At 42.7% G+C, this 18245-nt stretch overlaps 1 protein-coding gene across 10 annotated transcripts in view; it reads right to left on the minus strand.

Moving 5' to 3' along the window:
* The window catches only part of LOC122995288 (vacuole membrane protein 1-like), a 65084-nt gene that overhangs the window by 30437 nt on the left and 16402 nt on the right, over window positions 1-18245 (minus strand). For all 10 annotated transcript variants that reach the window (XM_044370390.1, XM_044370391.1, XM_044370388.1 and 7 more), the window contains 2 exons: window positions 8705-8947; window positions 4771-4902 (listed from right to left, as the gene is read on the minus strand). In XM_044370390.1, the coding sequence (XP_044226325.1) occupies window positions 4771-4902; window positions 8705-8947 (375 nt within the window). The remainder of the gene's footprint in view (window positions 1-4770; window positions 4903-8704; window positions 8948-18245) is intronic.

Here is an 18245-nt window from a genome sequence, read left to right on the forward strand (position 1 = left end):
TAAATTCTTCTTAGATACATGGCAAAAAATAACTTTTACTCTATAAGCACAGAAGAATTTGTATTAAAATGTGTGAGCATGACGCAGAGTGAACACTACCTTTAATATGATAGTTTGAATATTTGTTGTTACAGTTGCCAGGTGATGACAGTTAATAGACAAATCCACAGGGAAAAACCAGAGAGGACAGTTTTTTGAACTGCATACAGCAACCTCGACACATTAACAGGAAAAGTTCCTTTATTTAAAGCAGTGCCATGATTTTATCATAGTACATCTTGATATACTGTAGAAGTAAACTTTCAGGGTCAGTTTCAAGTATTGAGGTTTTAAAATAAGATTATATGATAGTGAGGTTTTTTTCTATTACATGATGTCTGTTTATTTCAGATTTGCTGAAAAGTTGTTCAGAGGGTTTACCACAAAAAAGTGGACTTCACAGTGAAGAAGTTGGCAAAGCAAACACTTTGTTTTCAGTAGGCTTTGGTAGTGCTGATGGGGTACAGAGTTCAAACAGAGACAAAAATCAGGCAGCGACAAGGCACTCTGCTCCATGTGGAAAATTAAAGTGTCAGACAAGGAAAAATCTATGCATAGCCTATACACAAGTCAACACCCACGCACATTTTTTCTCTCCTTCTCTCTGTTTTCCTTTTTTTTCTCAATGAAAGTCTTTCACACAGAAGACACACATCTCCAAAGCGGTCGCGAGCCCCCCGACACAAAGACAGCTAAAGTTCATCTCATTAACTCCCAACAAGCCCGCGCCCGCTCTCTCTGGCACAGGAAGTGGAGTGATTAAGGACTCCTGACGCAATCGAAGCTACAGTCCCCTTTCAAGAAAGGAGAAAAAAAAAAAAAAAGACCTACACATTCAAATCTATCCGTACACACACACACACACATACACACACACACACACACACATACACACACACACACACACACACACACACTCACACACACACACAAAAAAAAATGCACCCCTGAGTCCACGTTGACAAATTCTTTAACAAGCTGTGGTTAAAGGGAAGCTGGTTTTACTCTGACTCACCCCCCTCCTTTCAAACAGTTTACTGGAAATAAAGAGGGAGGAGGAGGGAGGGGGCATTTTCAGAGAAGTCACGTGACGGGGCCGGGCAAACCACAGCACAGAGAGCCTTTGAGTGCAGTAGGCCAGGGGGGAAGGCAGGCATACGCCCAGCGCAGATGGCCCTGATTTGAGTTACAGGAGATACGATCCTGGGAGTTGGCAATCAAGAATTCACAGCCTGTTAACCCTTTCCGTGCCGGATGAAAAAAAACAAAACACAAGCCAGGAAATAACTTCATTATCAGGTTACAAGCAATCATGGACTCGGTCCATGTAGGATCTTCCGAGACGGTCCGTGTCGATACTGAGGATTCCTCTCCGGCCCGCCGAGTGCTCCCGTACTGAGCTAAAGATTTAAGAGGGGAAAAAAATCTGATGTTCATGACATCAGCGTCTGGAGCCGTTAGAAAAGGCATGACTTCATTATTCTTGAATAGCTCTGTTGAATGAATGAGAAAAAAAAAAAAACCCAGAGTGCTCTGCTGCTGTGCATCACGTGCACTTGTGGCAGGAAGTTGGCACGTGCAGGCTGAGAGAAATACCACTGGGTTTAAGTCAAACTGCTGGCACCTACAAACCTCTGTGACTTGAGCGGAGGGGACGAAGACAGCATCTTAACCCAGCTCTGTTGCCACAGGGTGGAGTGTGTGTGTGTGAGAGCCTGCGTGCGTATGTGTGTGGAGGGGGATAAGGTTGGGGGGGGGGGGGGCAGAGGGGTGGGGGGGGATGGGGGTGTGGGTCACATCCTTGACGACAAGATTTAACCACTTCCTGTCTAATACACAACGATCCAACGATTCCACAATTTCTCCAATCCAATCCCAGTGGAGCCTGTTTCTACTCTATTGATTTTCAGCTTTCTATCAAAACCTCTGACACGACTCCACAGTGGATGATTGCTTCCGTGTCCACCTTGAAAAGGTGTAAAAAGGGCAAAAGGCGGAAAAGTGCAAATCAGAGAGATGTTGCGGGATCTCCTTGAGCGAAAAAGGGAACCCTGAGAACATCCGAGTAATGGTAAAAGCCCTGGCGAGAGAAAAAATGTTTCCGTATGTGGCAGGTCCTCGCTGGTGCAAGCAACCTGCCTCCAGATGCTGTCCAATCACACAAGCACACATAACATACATGCACCAGGCTGCCAGATATCATCAGAGAGAGAGAGAGAGAGAGCGCGCGAGAGAGTAATGCACAGTGGGAGACCACCAGAGTGCGTGAGAAAGAATAAGAGCATAAGAACAGAGGGACAGAAAAAGAAACAGTGTCAGCAAGAGAGAGAGAGAGAGAGCGAGACTAAGGCTGTGTACTGAGACAGCAGCATGCAGCGTCACTTCTAATCTGTCCTCGCACGGATGCGAGACGAACAGGCGATGCTCCTCCTGCGTCATACTGTTAGTTTGTTTGGGAAAAGACACGCAGGAGCTCCTCGGTGCTGAGATGATCATTTAGACAAAATCTTCTCTTCCCCACGCCGCCCGTTAGTCTCGCTCTTCCCATGTCTCTGCTCTTTTTCTCACAGTTTGGGTGGGAAGCGCCACTTTATCAGTAAGTCGAGTGATGTCAGAGCTCCACTCTCACACATGTGGTCTGAACGCCAGGGCTGCTGTTGGTGCCAGCCTACCCAGCTGTCCACAGCATTAGTAACAGCGGACCTTACAGCAGGTGCTGCACCCCTGTCCCTTATTAACCAGCAGCACGGATTCCTCTCGCCAATTTTTTGTAGTCACTTCCTTGAATCTGTTTCAGTATTAGAGTCTCAAAAGGTCACTTCAGTTTGTGCACTGGGAGTCGGTTAAACTGCTGATAATGAAAAACAGTGGTTGATGCAATAATTTCCCTTTGGTAGAACAGTTATTTTGCACACATACAGCACATCCACAGGGTTGAATGAATCATTCATGAGTACTCTGTGCTCCTAGGGACTCGCATCCTTTAATTTTGGGCATTTTATTTAAAGATCATTTATTTACTCTGCAGACAATGGGTCACCTATTGGGGGTATTAACAGTTTTCCGAGTATGTGACCCAGCCAAAGGCAAAATACCTGCCTTGACATCAGTGAGCTGTGGCCAGAAGTGGAAAAAGGTTCAGTTTTATCCCAAAAAAAGCAGAATTTTCTGCCACTAGAAAGGGAAGCAGGACTAAATTTGAAAACAAGTAGCATTACTGATATAAACGGAGTGATTTGCCTGGTTTCAAGATAACAACTCGCTACTAGAAAACTCTAATAGTTGAAAGAAGTGAAATCCTGCTGGCAGTTGTTCCAGACAAATGACTTGTATTTGTAATTAGTAGTTATTAGTAGTTAATTTTACATTGACATGCTTTTACATGACACAGGATGTTGAAGCAGAATCACATGATTTAAGGGATCTGACTGACACTGGCTGGGTTGCTATGTTAATACTTTGCCCTCTACTCTACATTCTCTGCATGTAAAGACAGACAGAGGAACAATACATCCAGGAATACAAGGTAACGACATTTTTGCTTTATGAGTCTCAGTCAAAAGAATGGACATGTTAGAATGACTTTTTCCGTTGTTTCTCATTTCTAATACATTCATAAACAATAGGCCTAATATATTGTGGGGATTTTTTTAAAATCTTGTGACCAGAAGCATACTTTTCAGGCATTTTCTTCCTTTTTGAATTACTGAATTATCAAAGAAAGCATGCAAGTACTGAATAAGTCACATCTCAGCCACAGTTGGACTGTTACTAATCCTATATGCATGCTGAAAAGTGAAATACATACTTTAAACAAAAGGAAATACACTTTGAATCACTCAGTAATCTCTTGATAACTGGGATATCCTCATAAAAAACAGGATTTATTTGTTAACAGTTGTCTATGATATTATCAGCTGCAGTTTATTTGCAAGCACAAGAGTAAGTGAGTCTGTTGTAAAGTTCAAAACCATTTATGGATGCAGTTGTTTTACTGCACTTGACCTGTCTGACTGTTAGACCCACAATGTTGGAGAGAGACGAGCATTCCTAAGGATGAAGGCTGCGTCAGGATAGACAGGTTTGATGAAAAGCCTTTTACGAAACCACATGGATGTTTCCCCTCATTCCTCCTCGTCCATTCATAATCATAAGAGTGTGGAAAAATAAATATTTACAATAAGTTGTTAGGCATTGTTGAAACATTTGCAAGGATGTTTGATAGGAGAACATTTTTTTTTTTTTTTTTAAGCGAATTTCAAAATGAAGGGCTGGCAATGGCGGGAACATTTTACTCGAGTGCATCATTGCTGCTCTCTTAGTCACAACATTGTGAAAGCACTTGATTCCTGTTGTACCGTTGAGACACTGAGGTGGGGCTTGGTCAGCGGTCAACACACAAACACACACGCGGTACAATGTGGTTCACTTTAGGGAGGTTGAAATGGCTGATTTAGAAAAATACCAGAACTGAAAATAAATTAATGCCAAGAACAAAGCAATTAGGAATGAAATGGTGCAAGTGCAACGGGGTGATAAAGAACAAGCGCACAAGTGCAAAAGAGCAGAGAGGTGAGAATGAAGTGAAGCTGACAGAGGTGAAAGTTAGAGCTTTATAAAAAATTAGCATGGTGGGGTGGGGGGTGGGGTGGGGAGGGGGGTGTTAGATGACAGAGGGTGATGAAAATGACGGACGAGGGGCTGAAGATGATGCAGGGAACAGTGTGTCACCTGTGCAGACTGGGTCTGGTCCAGAATCTCCTCAAACCTCTGGTAGTCCTCGTCATCTGGGTCTGCACCGGACAGCCGCGCCGCCCGGGCCATGAAGTAGGGAGGAAGCTCTCCTATGGCTGTACCTGCACCCTGCTCATGCAGAAACACACACATACATACACACACACACAAACACACACACACACACACAGATTGTGCTGCTCAGCTGTTTGTGTTTATAGTACTCCCTGATGTGATGTGCTGCCGTATATTGTTTTGGCAATACAGGCTTCTGAATTCAAAATTACTTTAAGAAAGAGAGATATGTTAGTTCTTATGTACAGTGCAGGCTGACTACTTGTATCACCATTATTCAGTTGTTTTTTCTTTTTTGTACTATTAAGCTAACATTCATGACAGTAAACTAACCATGTTTAATGACTGTTTCCTTGCTTTTTAGTATAATTCTAAACTTGGTTTTATTGTTTTAAATGGTATTTTGGTTGTAAAAACGCTACATTTGTCTTACTGTGATGCTAATTATTATAACAAGCATGTTACCATGGTTGCTGGGGGGTTAATGGAGCAAAAATATCAATATCCACTATCCAAAGGAGCTTGCACGGCTTGACGTCTGGGATTGTGCGATCAGAGCGCTTAATGGGAATAAAACGGAAAAGATTTACGAGAACGAAAATCCCACAGATTATTAAACGATCATGGATACATAAAACACAGGCCCAGGGAAGGTGAAAAACCAGATGCCACCTCTAAACAGCATATCAACACAGTGCACCGCTCACTGCTCTGTTCAAATCTACTTTGGACATGTGGAATGCACTGTTTCTGGAAAATTTAAGATGTGCTAAAAAGCCCAGGGGGGTCTAAAGGAACCAAGATATCGATATTTAACAGCCAAAAGGAGCTTGTAGCTATAAAGCGGTGGAGCCTGTGTGATTGAGGGGGGCTTAACAGGAAGAAAGCGGAAGTGATTTGAGGGAAATAAATCCTCAGCACTTGGGTTGGTTCACCAAGTTCATACCGCCAAAACATGAGAACGGGGAGGAGTGGGGGGGAGTAAGGGGTGAGGGGGTGAGGGCTACAGACTTAATTAACACAATGAAAACAGCCGCCAAGAAATGCAGTGTTTTTGGAGTTGCTCACAGCTCATTACTTTAATGTTTCCAGGCACAGGGGAAGAGTAGGGGTGCGAGGGGTATGAGAGAAGATGCTAAGGATACATTTAGTGTAAGTTACAATTACAGATGGCATTTGGAAGATTTCAAGCCCAGACACATCCTTAACATCCTAATATGCAAAGCAGTGAATAAACGAAGCTTCTACTCTGAAATGCAGTTGTCTAGGTGGAACACACGCAAAATCACAGCTTGAATCTCTCTCCCAGAAGAACATAACTAGCTAATCACAGCCACATTACTTGCATGTAGTGGGATGGCTTAGCCAGAAGATGATTAGTGGGTAGTTAGCAACCATGGCAGCGACAACAAGCCCAAACAATCATTCTCAGGAGGCGGTGCTATCCCAAAACCTGGCAGACTGAATCTTTAATCTGGACACCCTGTTCTCTTGTTAACACTGCAGTCTTTGATGAAATCTGCCAGTTTTTTCTCATAATGGAGACGTGCCTTAATCTCCCTGGCAGCTGCTCCATTCAATAGCTCTGCCTCTGTTTGTGAGTGTGCGTGCGCCTGTGTGTGTGTGTGTTTGTGTGTGTGAGTGTTGGTGTGGGGGGGGGGGGGGGGGTTGGGGAGTGAAATATGTCCACCTGGTGGTGGTGTTTGAAGTGGAGCACTTAAGGGAGCTGCGTTAGTGGACAGAGAGGCTTTAAGAGGGGACAGAAAAGGACAAAGAGAGAGGAGGGAGAAAGGAGAGAGTGAGAGAAGAAGAGGTGGTGGTAGTGGTGGTGGTGGTGGGGAGGGGAGGGGGATGTCTCATCACCAGTGTATCCAGAAGGTAGGAGGCTGGCAGAGGGGGGGGGGGGGTATTGGTGTGGGTGCTTTGAAACTGTGGGCGCAACAGGTGTCTCCAACTGTAGAGCTGACAAGCCTCGGTGGAGGCCGCGCCAGGCTGGGGTTACAGGGGTGTGGTGGTAAGTGGGTGGTGGTGGTGAATCCAAGGGGACTGGGTGGCACACACACACACACACACACACACACACACACACACACACACACACACACACACAGAGACTCCTATATCACATCTTCAGAGTGTGGTGCTGCTTGCTGGTGTGGCTACAGTTTGGCTCAGACTCCAGTTTGAAGCCATGCTGCTGTAATAAATCAAAATACAGACACTGATTTTATGTGCAGGATCAGTGTGTCTGCGCACACGCACGCACACACACACACACAGCGCATGAGATGCAGATATATTTGGAAGACAAGGTCTTATTATATGAAGTGAAAGGTGTGAAAAATCTTTTAATATCAGGATAAGCAGCTAGTTTAAACTTTCACCATGGCTATTATATTTGTGCATGTGTATATGTGCATGGTTAATGTATCACAAACAATAAGGAAGCCTCGAGGCCAATTACAGTAGAAATCAGGTGGTTAAAAACCTGACAGGTTCCTGTAAAGCCACTGGTAGTAAAGAAGTAGCTGGGGTGTATTTCCCCCTCACCTCAGCCCTTACCACATTATTCAGAACAGGGAAACAGATAATAAAGAATGATATACTCATATCATGTTTCAGTGACCATGTTCTCTTTTTTCAACATTTGGCAGTTCTGACATTCTCAGTAATGCTTGTAAAATGGAAGAGAAACTGAGATGGAAAAAATAAATAAACAGATGACAAAAGTGGACATGAAAAGTCACAAAGAAGGTGATAATGGAGTGTTACTTTAAGATATCTGTAGCATGTTTCCGTGCTTGTGCTTTTATGTGTCTCTTACGTGTGTGTGTGTGTGTGTAATAGTAGCGTAGAACATCGTCAGTGGTTTCATGGTAACTCTGAGACATGTGTGAGTCAGTGATAAGCCGCCAGCGTCCTGGTCTAAGCATAACTAGACACCCAGGTAGAAGGCTGCTCTTTATCTTTTATCGCTTCATTATTTTAGTCCAAACTTTAACAGAAACTCAGACATTATAAAGTTTAGCATTATATTTTTATATGATAAAGCGGTAAAAATGTTTCTGTTCTGGCCCTTAAAAAGATTGTTGACTAAAGTATTTCATCTTTCTCAGCAGCCACAATGCTGGTTAGAGGTGTGAAACCACCAAAGCTGCGCAGGGGAAATACATGGTAAGGGGTTGGGGTTTTCCACAGAGTTTAGTTATCAATGAATACATGCGCACCCACAATGTGAATGCAAAAGTTCTATAATTTCTAGCTTAAGCCTTTCAGATTCTGAGAGGAAGATCTAAAAGATTTAAATAATTATGTGTATTAAGATGTTAAAAGAGAGCACAAGAATGGCCAAGTTTTCACCTTTTTCACTGTTCTCTTACCACAGCATTTTGCATGTTAAGTATGAAAAAAATCATTGTTTGATTTGTGCCCTTATTTGGAGTCATTGGTATGTATGGTTGACCCTGCCCTTGGAAAACTGGGTCTCTAAAAGCCTTCAATTTTGGTGATTTTCATGTTTCTACCACCCTCTGTCTAATGACACCTTTCAAAACCCACTGGATAAATTCAAAAATGCATGGTGGTCAATCTGAAAACAAGACTGTTTTTCTTAGCTCCTCAGGAACTGGCATTTGGGAGATATGAGGTTTTCACCTGACAGCAACAATATTTCAAAGCACACACTCTGAATAATGGTTAAAGCTGTGGCGAATGTGCAAGGTCAATGCAAACTGTGACCAAATCTGAGCCATGAGAAATGTTTAGAAAAGCTTAACTCCGTGCAGATCCTGCATTTGGCTGCTCTTTAGCTGTTCCGGTCTAAAGTATGCACAGCCAGTGTGTAACAGACACTCACCCACATACAAGCTTCCAGACGAACTTTGGAGATGATGGTCCAGAGAGAGATGCTTCCCTGGAGGGCGACTGACCCCACCGCCTCGTCCGCCCCTGCGGCCTCCACACCCACATGCTCAGCATCAGAGCCTGGTGGTGGTGCTTTCTGCTGGGGACAGACTATTTGGTCCGGATAGGGTGGCTCGGGGAAATCCACAGAGCCACATTCATAGGCCGCCAGGGTCACTGATGCTATGTGTGGTCCCTGAGAAAGACAGAGAGAAAGTTGGAGAAAGAGGAAGATGAAGAGAAGGAGTGAAAAATAGCGTAGGAGTAAGTCCACCTGTTGGGAGTAGTTTTGAGTCAGAGGAAGACCCCTTTGTTATTAGCACGGGGAGAGTGAGTCAAATACTGACTGACAAGAAAGACAGTTATATGTGGGCAAGTACTTTATCTAGGCTGTTTCTTTTATAGTTCCTACAGCTGTGGAACTCTTTCTCTGCTTTTCATTGTAAATTAGCATAAAGTGTAAATGCGCCTCCTATTTTCCTCCCTGTATGAGTTGAATATACCTTTAGGAAATGTAGAAAAACACATAGCTATGACAAAGCTGGAGCATTATGCAAAAAAAATGAAGCATGTATTTTCAAAATCTACAGGAGAGGGGAAAGTATCAACAGATAAAGAGCAGAGAGCCCCGGGCGGAAACGATCAAAGTTGGAAACAAAAGCTGGCGCATAGAAACTATTTGGTGTACACATACTCACCACACAGACACGCACACATTCATGCACTCATTCAATCATAAAAATGAACGTCAAAGACATGTGAAGGACAAACAATTGCAGGCTGAAAATATAAAGTGTGCCAACAACACAGGGATTTAAAAGCCTGATTCTCCCCACCTTCCCCAGGTGACATGCATACATACACACACAAAACCGAGTACAGCCATGTGCCCGTCGCTGCATACGCTGGATGTGCCCACAGGAGAGCCATGCAATAATAATGATGAAAAGAGCAGCAGAAAAAGAAATCTATATTCAGACTTCAGACAGAATTTATTAATGTTTGTCTGTTCCTGCTGTAAGAATGAGACAAATTAGCATTTTTAAGGACCCTGCTGTCTTTGAGAGGGCCTGGTCTAGTTTACATTCCGTGCTCTTGTTTATTTACTCGTTTCAATTATGCTTCCAGTGAGAAAACAGAAGAATCAAAGGAAAGACGAGAGGAGCAGGTTGGATTTCTGGTGCATGCTGAAGGTTTTGTCAAGCTGCCAGCTTTGTGATCTTGACTCGGCAAACCCTGAAACAAGTCATCTCGATATCTACAATGCCGCTGTGTATAGAGACTCCTACGGCCACACACACTCACAATTAAACTAAATTACACAGAAATAGCAAAATGAACATATCACAAGGGAAAATCTCCATTTCAACATTACTGGCATTTTAAAATACTGTACCCGCATTTAATATGAAGCCTCCTTTCTGTAATTGCACTTCTGTTATTTTAAACATGAGCAATTTAACATCTCATTGCTTCCTTACAAAAGAGTTTAAATAAATTATCATTAATTGGTTGAATTACATTTAACACACCTGTTTTGAAGGGTAATTTCATGTAGCGCACTTGTGCTAAAGAGTAATTTTATTTCCTATTTCGGTCAAAGCAAAGTGCTGGCTTGCTGAACAGAACAGTATGCAAAAAGTATAACAATTTGTGTGAAAAATACACTATTCCTGAAGCATGAATTCAGTTAGCAAGGTTGTTGTCTGAGAGGAACAAGGAAGCTGTGTGTACAAATGGCCGCTAGTCCGCACTGACTCATTATGACAATAAGGTTGATAACATCGTCTGAGAGCATGATGTTTGATTAAGTTTTATACTGAACAGGATCCAGTCAGGAAGAAAAGGTCATGTAACTTTGCATTTCCTCTGTAAAACCACATGTTACACACTAGAGATGATCAAACAAGTCAGTAACAGCAGTGTGATCCCTGCAAATAAAGGCAGTTCCACAGAGTGGGCCGATGTAAGCGGGTCCTGTGTACTCTGTGTGTGTGTATACACTCTGTGTGTTTACACTCATGCATACAGTATGTGTGTGTAGGAAGGGTGCTCCCAGTGACGCACGGGGGTAGTTTGGCATTACGCAATGTAACACCAAAGCAATCTGGCAAACCTCGGGTGGGGCCGGAACTTCCGGAGCTGCATGGGACAAGGCAGGACAGGACAGGACAGGACAGGACAGGACAGGACATGGGAGGGGAGGACAGTGGTGTGTGAGAAATGCGTTTGGATACAGCGCGCCCCCTTTAGTTGACACAGATTAGTTTCTGTGCACACAGTACTAATAAGCAAGCCAGTCAGGGGCTGAAAGCTGGGCCCACACTTCTGCAGGACTGTAGTGTCAATGTTTTAGTGAAATACATGCATTTACATCAATAATGGAAAAAAACCACAAAGAACACATCCGATGTTCACACACTAGATCTCTTATAAAGGCAGAAGACAAATGAGAAAATCGTTAGTGACCCAGAGGGAGAAGTCAAGAAACTCCCAGCTCTGACCCAGCCAGACTGGATACTCCCCACCCTCATATCCTCCCCACTGACTCTCTAGTGGGATCTCACTGACCTGACACACACACACACACACACACACACACACACACACACACACACACACACACACACACACATACACACACCTCAAACAGAATGTTTATGTGGCTAAGAAAGACTATTTTCCTCTTGCGTACACCTTCCAACTCTATCTCAGGTAAAATGTGTGTTTACCAAACACACACAGCCAGCCTGCCAACTGAAAGCATTGCGTGACTCGGTGTACCTGCTCTCGCTCGCTCTCCCTCTGTGTAATGCTCTGTCACTGCTTCTCACCTTACACAAAAGCCTAGTCCTCTCATGTTGTTCAAGTGACTCACCATTAATCTGCAGCCCAGCCCACAACATCCAGGTAACTGCCCTCTGTCTCAGTTTGTTTCTGACATTGTGGCACACACACACATTGACACACAAACACACATTTCATCCCTTCGGAAGGCATAGTAGATGATTAATGGCAGGAAAAAGTAACAAAAGACACAGGAGGAGGAAGTATTTTTTGTCTCAGAGAAGCCATTGTTTCACCTTTTACACCATTTACTATAAACAAAGTAATGGTGAGGGTACATGTGCGTGTGCTGAAATAACTATTCCCCCTCCTAACCATGTCTACTTTGAGATCTGCCAAACGTTGATGATGTCTGCAGCCACTAAAATACACAACAGCACTGACAGAGGCACAAAGTTCTTCTCTCTGACCCGATGGGATCCACAATGGAGGCAACATTGCTGGCATTCCTGTGGCAACGTGCAAAAGCCAACGCCTGGCCTCCAAAACGAGTGGGATCCCCACTCCTGGGTATGAGTACATCCACACAGACTCTGAGGAGACACACACTGTTTGGTTCCGGTAATAACAATAATGTGTTTGTGTGTGTGTGTGTGTGTATTGACAGTATATTATCTCTATAGGGCAGAGCACATGTCAGTGAGGGCCATAACAGAGAACTACTGCCAAACAACCACTGTGAGAGTCAGTGTGAGATGTTTAAAGGAATAGTCCCTAAAATTAAACTTAAGTCAAATTGTCTTCTAAGTTAAAAGCATCCTGTAGAGTTTCTGATCACTACTAATGCTATAGAGCTATGTTTTTAGCATATGCACAAGGACACACGGCATGATACATATTGCTACTCGTTCTATAGTTTGTGGCGGTGACGTGCCAGGAAATGTAGCAGTGCTCCATGTAGGCCTGGGCGGTATCAAGTTATTATAGTATACCAGGGTATTTAGAAATCCTGAAGGTATGATTTTCAATTCCATCAAAAACACAGACACTCCTCTTTCTATTAAACTGATACGGAGATGCTGTATTGAGGTGATGTATTGTAGTGCACAGCACATGCCACCAGAGGTCAGTCTCTACTGGTGGAACAGGCAGCTGAGCTGAGAAAGATGGCGACTGCGAGTGGTATGGAATCATGAAAGTATTACCGCATACAACTTTATCTTGAGATGACTTCTTCTAACTACAAAAGCAGATTATTAGCCACATGATTTTATTCAATTGCCAGTCTGCCACCACCACCCGCACATCATCTCCGTTAAGCTCACTGATAAATCAGTATCCGTCGCAGCAACAAGTGTCATCGGGTCCTTCATAGGGCTGTCGCAATAACTGCAATATTGCAATACAATATATAGACAAGACAACTACTGTACATGGCAAGCAACCGCCTCAACCGTGCTATGTTCATATTTTTTTCACGAGGCTAGGCCCTTCTCATTTTACACTTGAATGCGTGTGTATTGAATGCTCAGTGGCTCCCCCAGTGCGGTCCGGCAGGTTTGGAGGATGCTGCCTGCTGTGCGGAGCATCTCGCGCACTAAGTTCTTGCTCACAGGGCTCCATGGAGCCTAACGCGAGCCTCCTGCAGCTAACATCCAAGCTAACAAGCTAACCTGGCATCCGGCCCTCATAACAGAGCCAGGCTCGGGGTGAGCTGACCAGTGGTCAGTGCTAATGCTCGTTAGTTAAAAACACGTCCGTATGAATATTTTGTCTCAGTTATGTTTAAATTCTCCAGGGTCACCGCACGACCGAGCAGGCTGCCATTTAACCTGTGAGGTAAAGTATTTTTCCACCAATCACACAATCTAAATGTGCGTCCAGCCAGGCTACATTCATAAATCCCAGGTTTAAGGGGACTCAGCTGTAGGCCAACGTTGTTTCCTGCCACAACACGATTTAAAGTGTTTTCCGTGTTTGTCAGGTGCTGCTGAACCATTCGGCCGACACATAATCAGGCTAACAAACCTCGACTTTCAGTTTTAAAAAAATGGCGCTAATGCTGCACATGCCCACATACCACGCTGTTGAGCCACCCTAAATCACAGGGGAAATTCCTTCTCAGCAACAGCACTAGCCCTAGCTTGCCTGCCACATAAGCCCAAAAAGTTTTCTAGCTTCAGGGTTTGCTTCTGCGTAATGCAGTCCACTGCAGTAGTGTTTATCCCGTTGGCAATACCGCGAGTGGCCACTGGGAAAAACTGGCAGCAAGGCTGAGTGGCGGCATTGTATCTAGCTCTCTTAATACTGAACATCCATGCTATGTGCCTACAAAAGCCGTGATGAAGGCCGCAGGCTAGCAAACATGGATGTGAACATAGCAGGATTTAAATATTTCAAAAATCACCTTTGTTAATGTTTTATGAGGAAAGAAAAGTGTTCAACACATTTGTTAGATCTCAATGTGTTTTGGTGAGAAACACTGAATGAATCTTTTGTTTATTTACAACTCCACAAGGCAACTTTAAAATTCCACTGAAGTTGATAGGAGCACAAATCATGCTCTGAGTTAGATCCAACAGTTCTTTTATCAGCCTTGTGAAATATTTAAGATAAAGATAGGGCTACATTTTGTAGTGTGGGGCTGTGTTGGCTAATTCATAGTGACATTGGTGCCTAGTTGAACTTCTGAGGAATTTGACATGATGAAGGTGAACTGATAACAAATGACTTTTCATTTGTAGTTGTTCTTTTAACCCCAATCATGGACAAGTCACAGGGATCAGCCACGAGCACGGCAGTTGCTAAAGCACGTGCGTGGAAAGGAGCTTCCTCTCAGTGCTAAAGCAAAAACAAAGTGTGTGCCAATGTGCCCACTGAAGGAGGATGTGAAAGCTAGTTGGCCAATAGCTGCTGCTGAGAACAGCTACCAACACAGACTGGTGACCACCTTCTCTGATCCACAAGATACAGCACCATCCTTATAACAGTTTTGAATTGTTAAACACTTGACATATCAAATACTTTCTTTTGTGTGTGACCTTTTGTGTCACAGTGACAATTCTATTTATATTATTTTAGCAGAAACACACTCATAGCATACTGTAACAGTGTAGGCATGATGACTTGAATTGCAAGGCGGGGGCTTTTTACATTTGAAATAAATAAAGATGGTTCAATCTGTATGGGGAAACTGGTGTGGTGGAGTGAATGCACTCATGATGTATCACCTAAAATTTCAAAATACAGTACAATCATATTAGGAAGCAGTAGCACACGAGAGTCAGATGAAAAGTGTCAGCTAGCAACAGGTTATAAATACATTGAAAAAATACTGAATGTGGTCTCTGTATGCCTTCCTCATTTCAATATTGTGCACTAGTCTACACTTTAATTTATCTAAGATCAAAAAGATACAAATTTAAAAGAGGAATTATACATTCCCTGATTAATTCTTTTTAATTGAGAGACCCTGGCAGATGCGGACCATAATCGTCCCATACACCAGTCATGGCGTGGCCTCCTCTTGTTAGTTTATGGTGACAAATGCAGTTGTTCCGAAGCTCCAAACCAGACGTTAATGGATGACCATAAACTGACCAGTTCTCAGTGACCACAGACACAGGACAGTCCACTCATTAACAGGTCGCTGGTTTAGAAGTGAGTGGTAAGTGCGCGCACACACACACACACACACACACACACACACACACACACACACACACACAAAGACTGGGAATTGCTGGAGGTTTGAGGGGCTGGTTCCAGTGATTTATCCATGTGGTTTCACCATATGACTTCATGTTCAGAAACCTCTCCCTGACTAGCAGACAGACACTCAGTCTGACCCCCCACTGAGCGATGGATTATACACTCAAAACGCTTTGATTTCAATCCAAAGCTGACATGGTTTGAAACTGTCTTCATATTTAATGTTGAAATTCAGAGCTTACAGTAGTCATTAAAAGTAATTAAATAAATTAACACTTTGCACATGAGAAAAGTCAAATTCAAAGTAAATATGTTGTATTCCTTTGCAATGGCGTTACTGAGTGGGGGTTACCTTTTGAGTCTTTAGTCACAGATTATTATTATTATTGAGCAATACATTTCAGAGATGACTGATGAAACATGTGCCTTTCATTGCCAGCGTATGTTTGCTCTTTATCAGCTCCAGTTGAAGGAGTTACTATGATTCAACTAGTTCATATGCAATCTGTTAACCTCATCTAATGAGCAAATTACCAGCTCAAATGTGCGTAATAGATATCTGAAAGAGCCAAAAGATATTTTTTTTATGCAGACCTTTCTCTGGTTCCAGCTTCTTAATTGTGAGGATTTGCTGCTTTTATTTGTTTTATATTGCAAACTGAATAGTTTTCAGTTGTAGATTATTAGTTGGACAAAATAACCAATAAGAAGACATCACCCTGGGCTTTGGAAAATTGTGATGGACACTTTTTTTATTATTTTCTGACATCTTATAGACCAAATAATTCATTGATTAATCCAGAAAATATTTGGCAGATTTATTGATGAAAAATAATTATTTTTTATAATAAAAAAAATATAAACTATAATCTAAGACATCAATTACTTAAGCTGATGCATCTTACATTCTCTTGAAGTGTGACGATGCCTTGGCTGAATTACATCGAAGCACAACGGGTGTTCATTCCTTCTTTGAGTGTGCTTCATCTTTGCCAACAAAAACTACTGTAGGGAGGCAAAATGTCGGAGTTAAAAAGTCCCCACAGAAAGTCCATCAGGAGGCTGATGCAGCGACCCACCTGTGGGTGTGTGATGGTGTGATGGGTGACCTTCATAGAAGAATTTTATAACAAAACTATGCTTCACAAAACCTAAGACCTGCAGTCTGCCAGCAGCACTCTGGTTTGGTCTGGTCAAGTTTGGCTTGTTCTGGCAGGGTTGTTGGTGCCATTCCACACTGGCTACACACTAAGCCCACTTGGCCTGGGATTTGCTTCCTGTGGGCTGTGTGTGTGTGTGGCGTGAATGGTTATTGTACTTGGTATTAACAGGACTCCTGGGGCCTCAAAGACACAGACAGTCAGACGCATGCCTTGGATGGCTGAGGTGTGACAGTTAAGATTGAGAAGCTATTAGAAATGGCACACGTGAAAACTCACACACACACACACACACACACGTGTGGGCGCGCACACACACATACACGCGCGCGCACACACACACACAAAGCACCCATTCACAAATCTCTCTGGTATTTGTCTTTGAAGGACTTTGGTGAAGATGAGTAAGTCACAAGACGTTTGGGCAGATCCATGTCTCCAACCTTATGAGGAAGAAAATGAATTACTTAAAAATCATGAATGAAAGTAATTGTGCTGCTTGTTTTTCTTGTCTTTTTTGGTAAAGGAAGTAAAAGCCCTTTGCGGCATTTCATATTTAAAACCAAAGTTAGACAATTCCTCTCACTAGCAGCTGTAGCTCCGTAACTTACCAGCAGTGTATAAAATTCCCTACCAACGTATCTTCACGGTATGTAAGTAATACTGCCTGTTCGGTAGTGGGAGGATCAAATCCGAGCGATAAAGTTCTGACACACTATCTAGATGTAGTTAAAAATTAATGGCTTCAAATTGAATTTAAGAGGTGTTGAAGTTAAAGCGAGAGATCCATTACTTCCAGCCAGTGAGTGAGTCAAAGAGGTGCTTTTCAGCTTTTCAAAGAACTACTGAACTTGATCCTGATGTGTCACTCATGTTCCAGGTAACATGCATGCAAGGTGTCAATTCTCATTTCGTGAACACAGGAGGGATTATGCGACGCCGAGTCATGTTTGACACAGAAAGCCCGTACAGCAAAGTCAAAGAAAATTCATTTTTTAACAATATGTTTGAGTTTTCAACATTTAGTGAAAAATAATAAATAAAATGTATGTATGCATACTTACAAATAACCATATAGATGATATATACATACATATTAATGGACAAACAATATTATAATGATTAAAAAATAAATAAATTAAATTAACTCCCATTACATAACTGGTGAAATAAATTAGTGATAATAATTGTAAAAAAAAAAAAATAAACATCAGAGGGAGTACATTACAATACCTTAATATTCATCACTTTAATTGCACTACATTTGTCCACCACAGCTGCTTAAATCAAATTCTGAATCAATATCATGGCAATGTACACACCCATCAGAGTAAATTCAGTGCTTTCTGAATAGCCGACCCCAAGCTTTATGAGCTCTGAGTTAAAAGACGACTCTCTCATCAACACTGCTAAAGTGACAGAAAAAAAGAACACTTATGAGTGGTGGAAAATTTACTCCATGTCATACAGAGCAGCGGGAGTGTGTGAGTCACATATCAAACAAAGCAACCAGGTTTCCGTGCTCTATTGTTTGTTTCTGGGATTTTACAGAGACTGTAAAAACTACACAATGGTCAGGTGAGTGAAGGGTACTGCTGCACACACACACACACAACCACAAACACATACACACACACACACACACACACACACACACACGCACAAATACCAGTCCTTTGTCTGATACCCTGCCATGCTGCCGTGCTGTGACCGAGTTTCTCTCACCCACATGTTCTTGTCAGACTGTGAATGTGTGGGCGGACTGCACTTAACTGTATAACGGCATCTGAGCGGGAGAAACTTTAAGAGCTGAGTGTGATAGTAACAACAATGCAA

Source organism: Thunnus albacares, chromosome 13 (genome assembly GCF_914725855.1).
Source record: "Thunnus albacares chromosome 13, fThuAlb1.1, whole genome shotgun sequence".
Lineage (NCBI taxonomy): Eukaryota > Metazoa > Chordata > Actinopteri > Scombriformes > Scombridae > Thunnus > Thunnus albacares.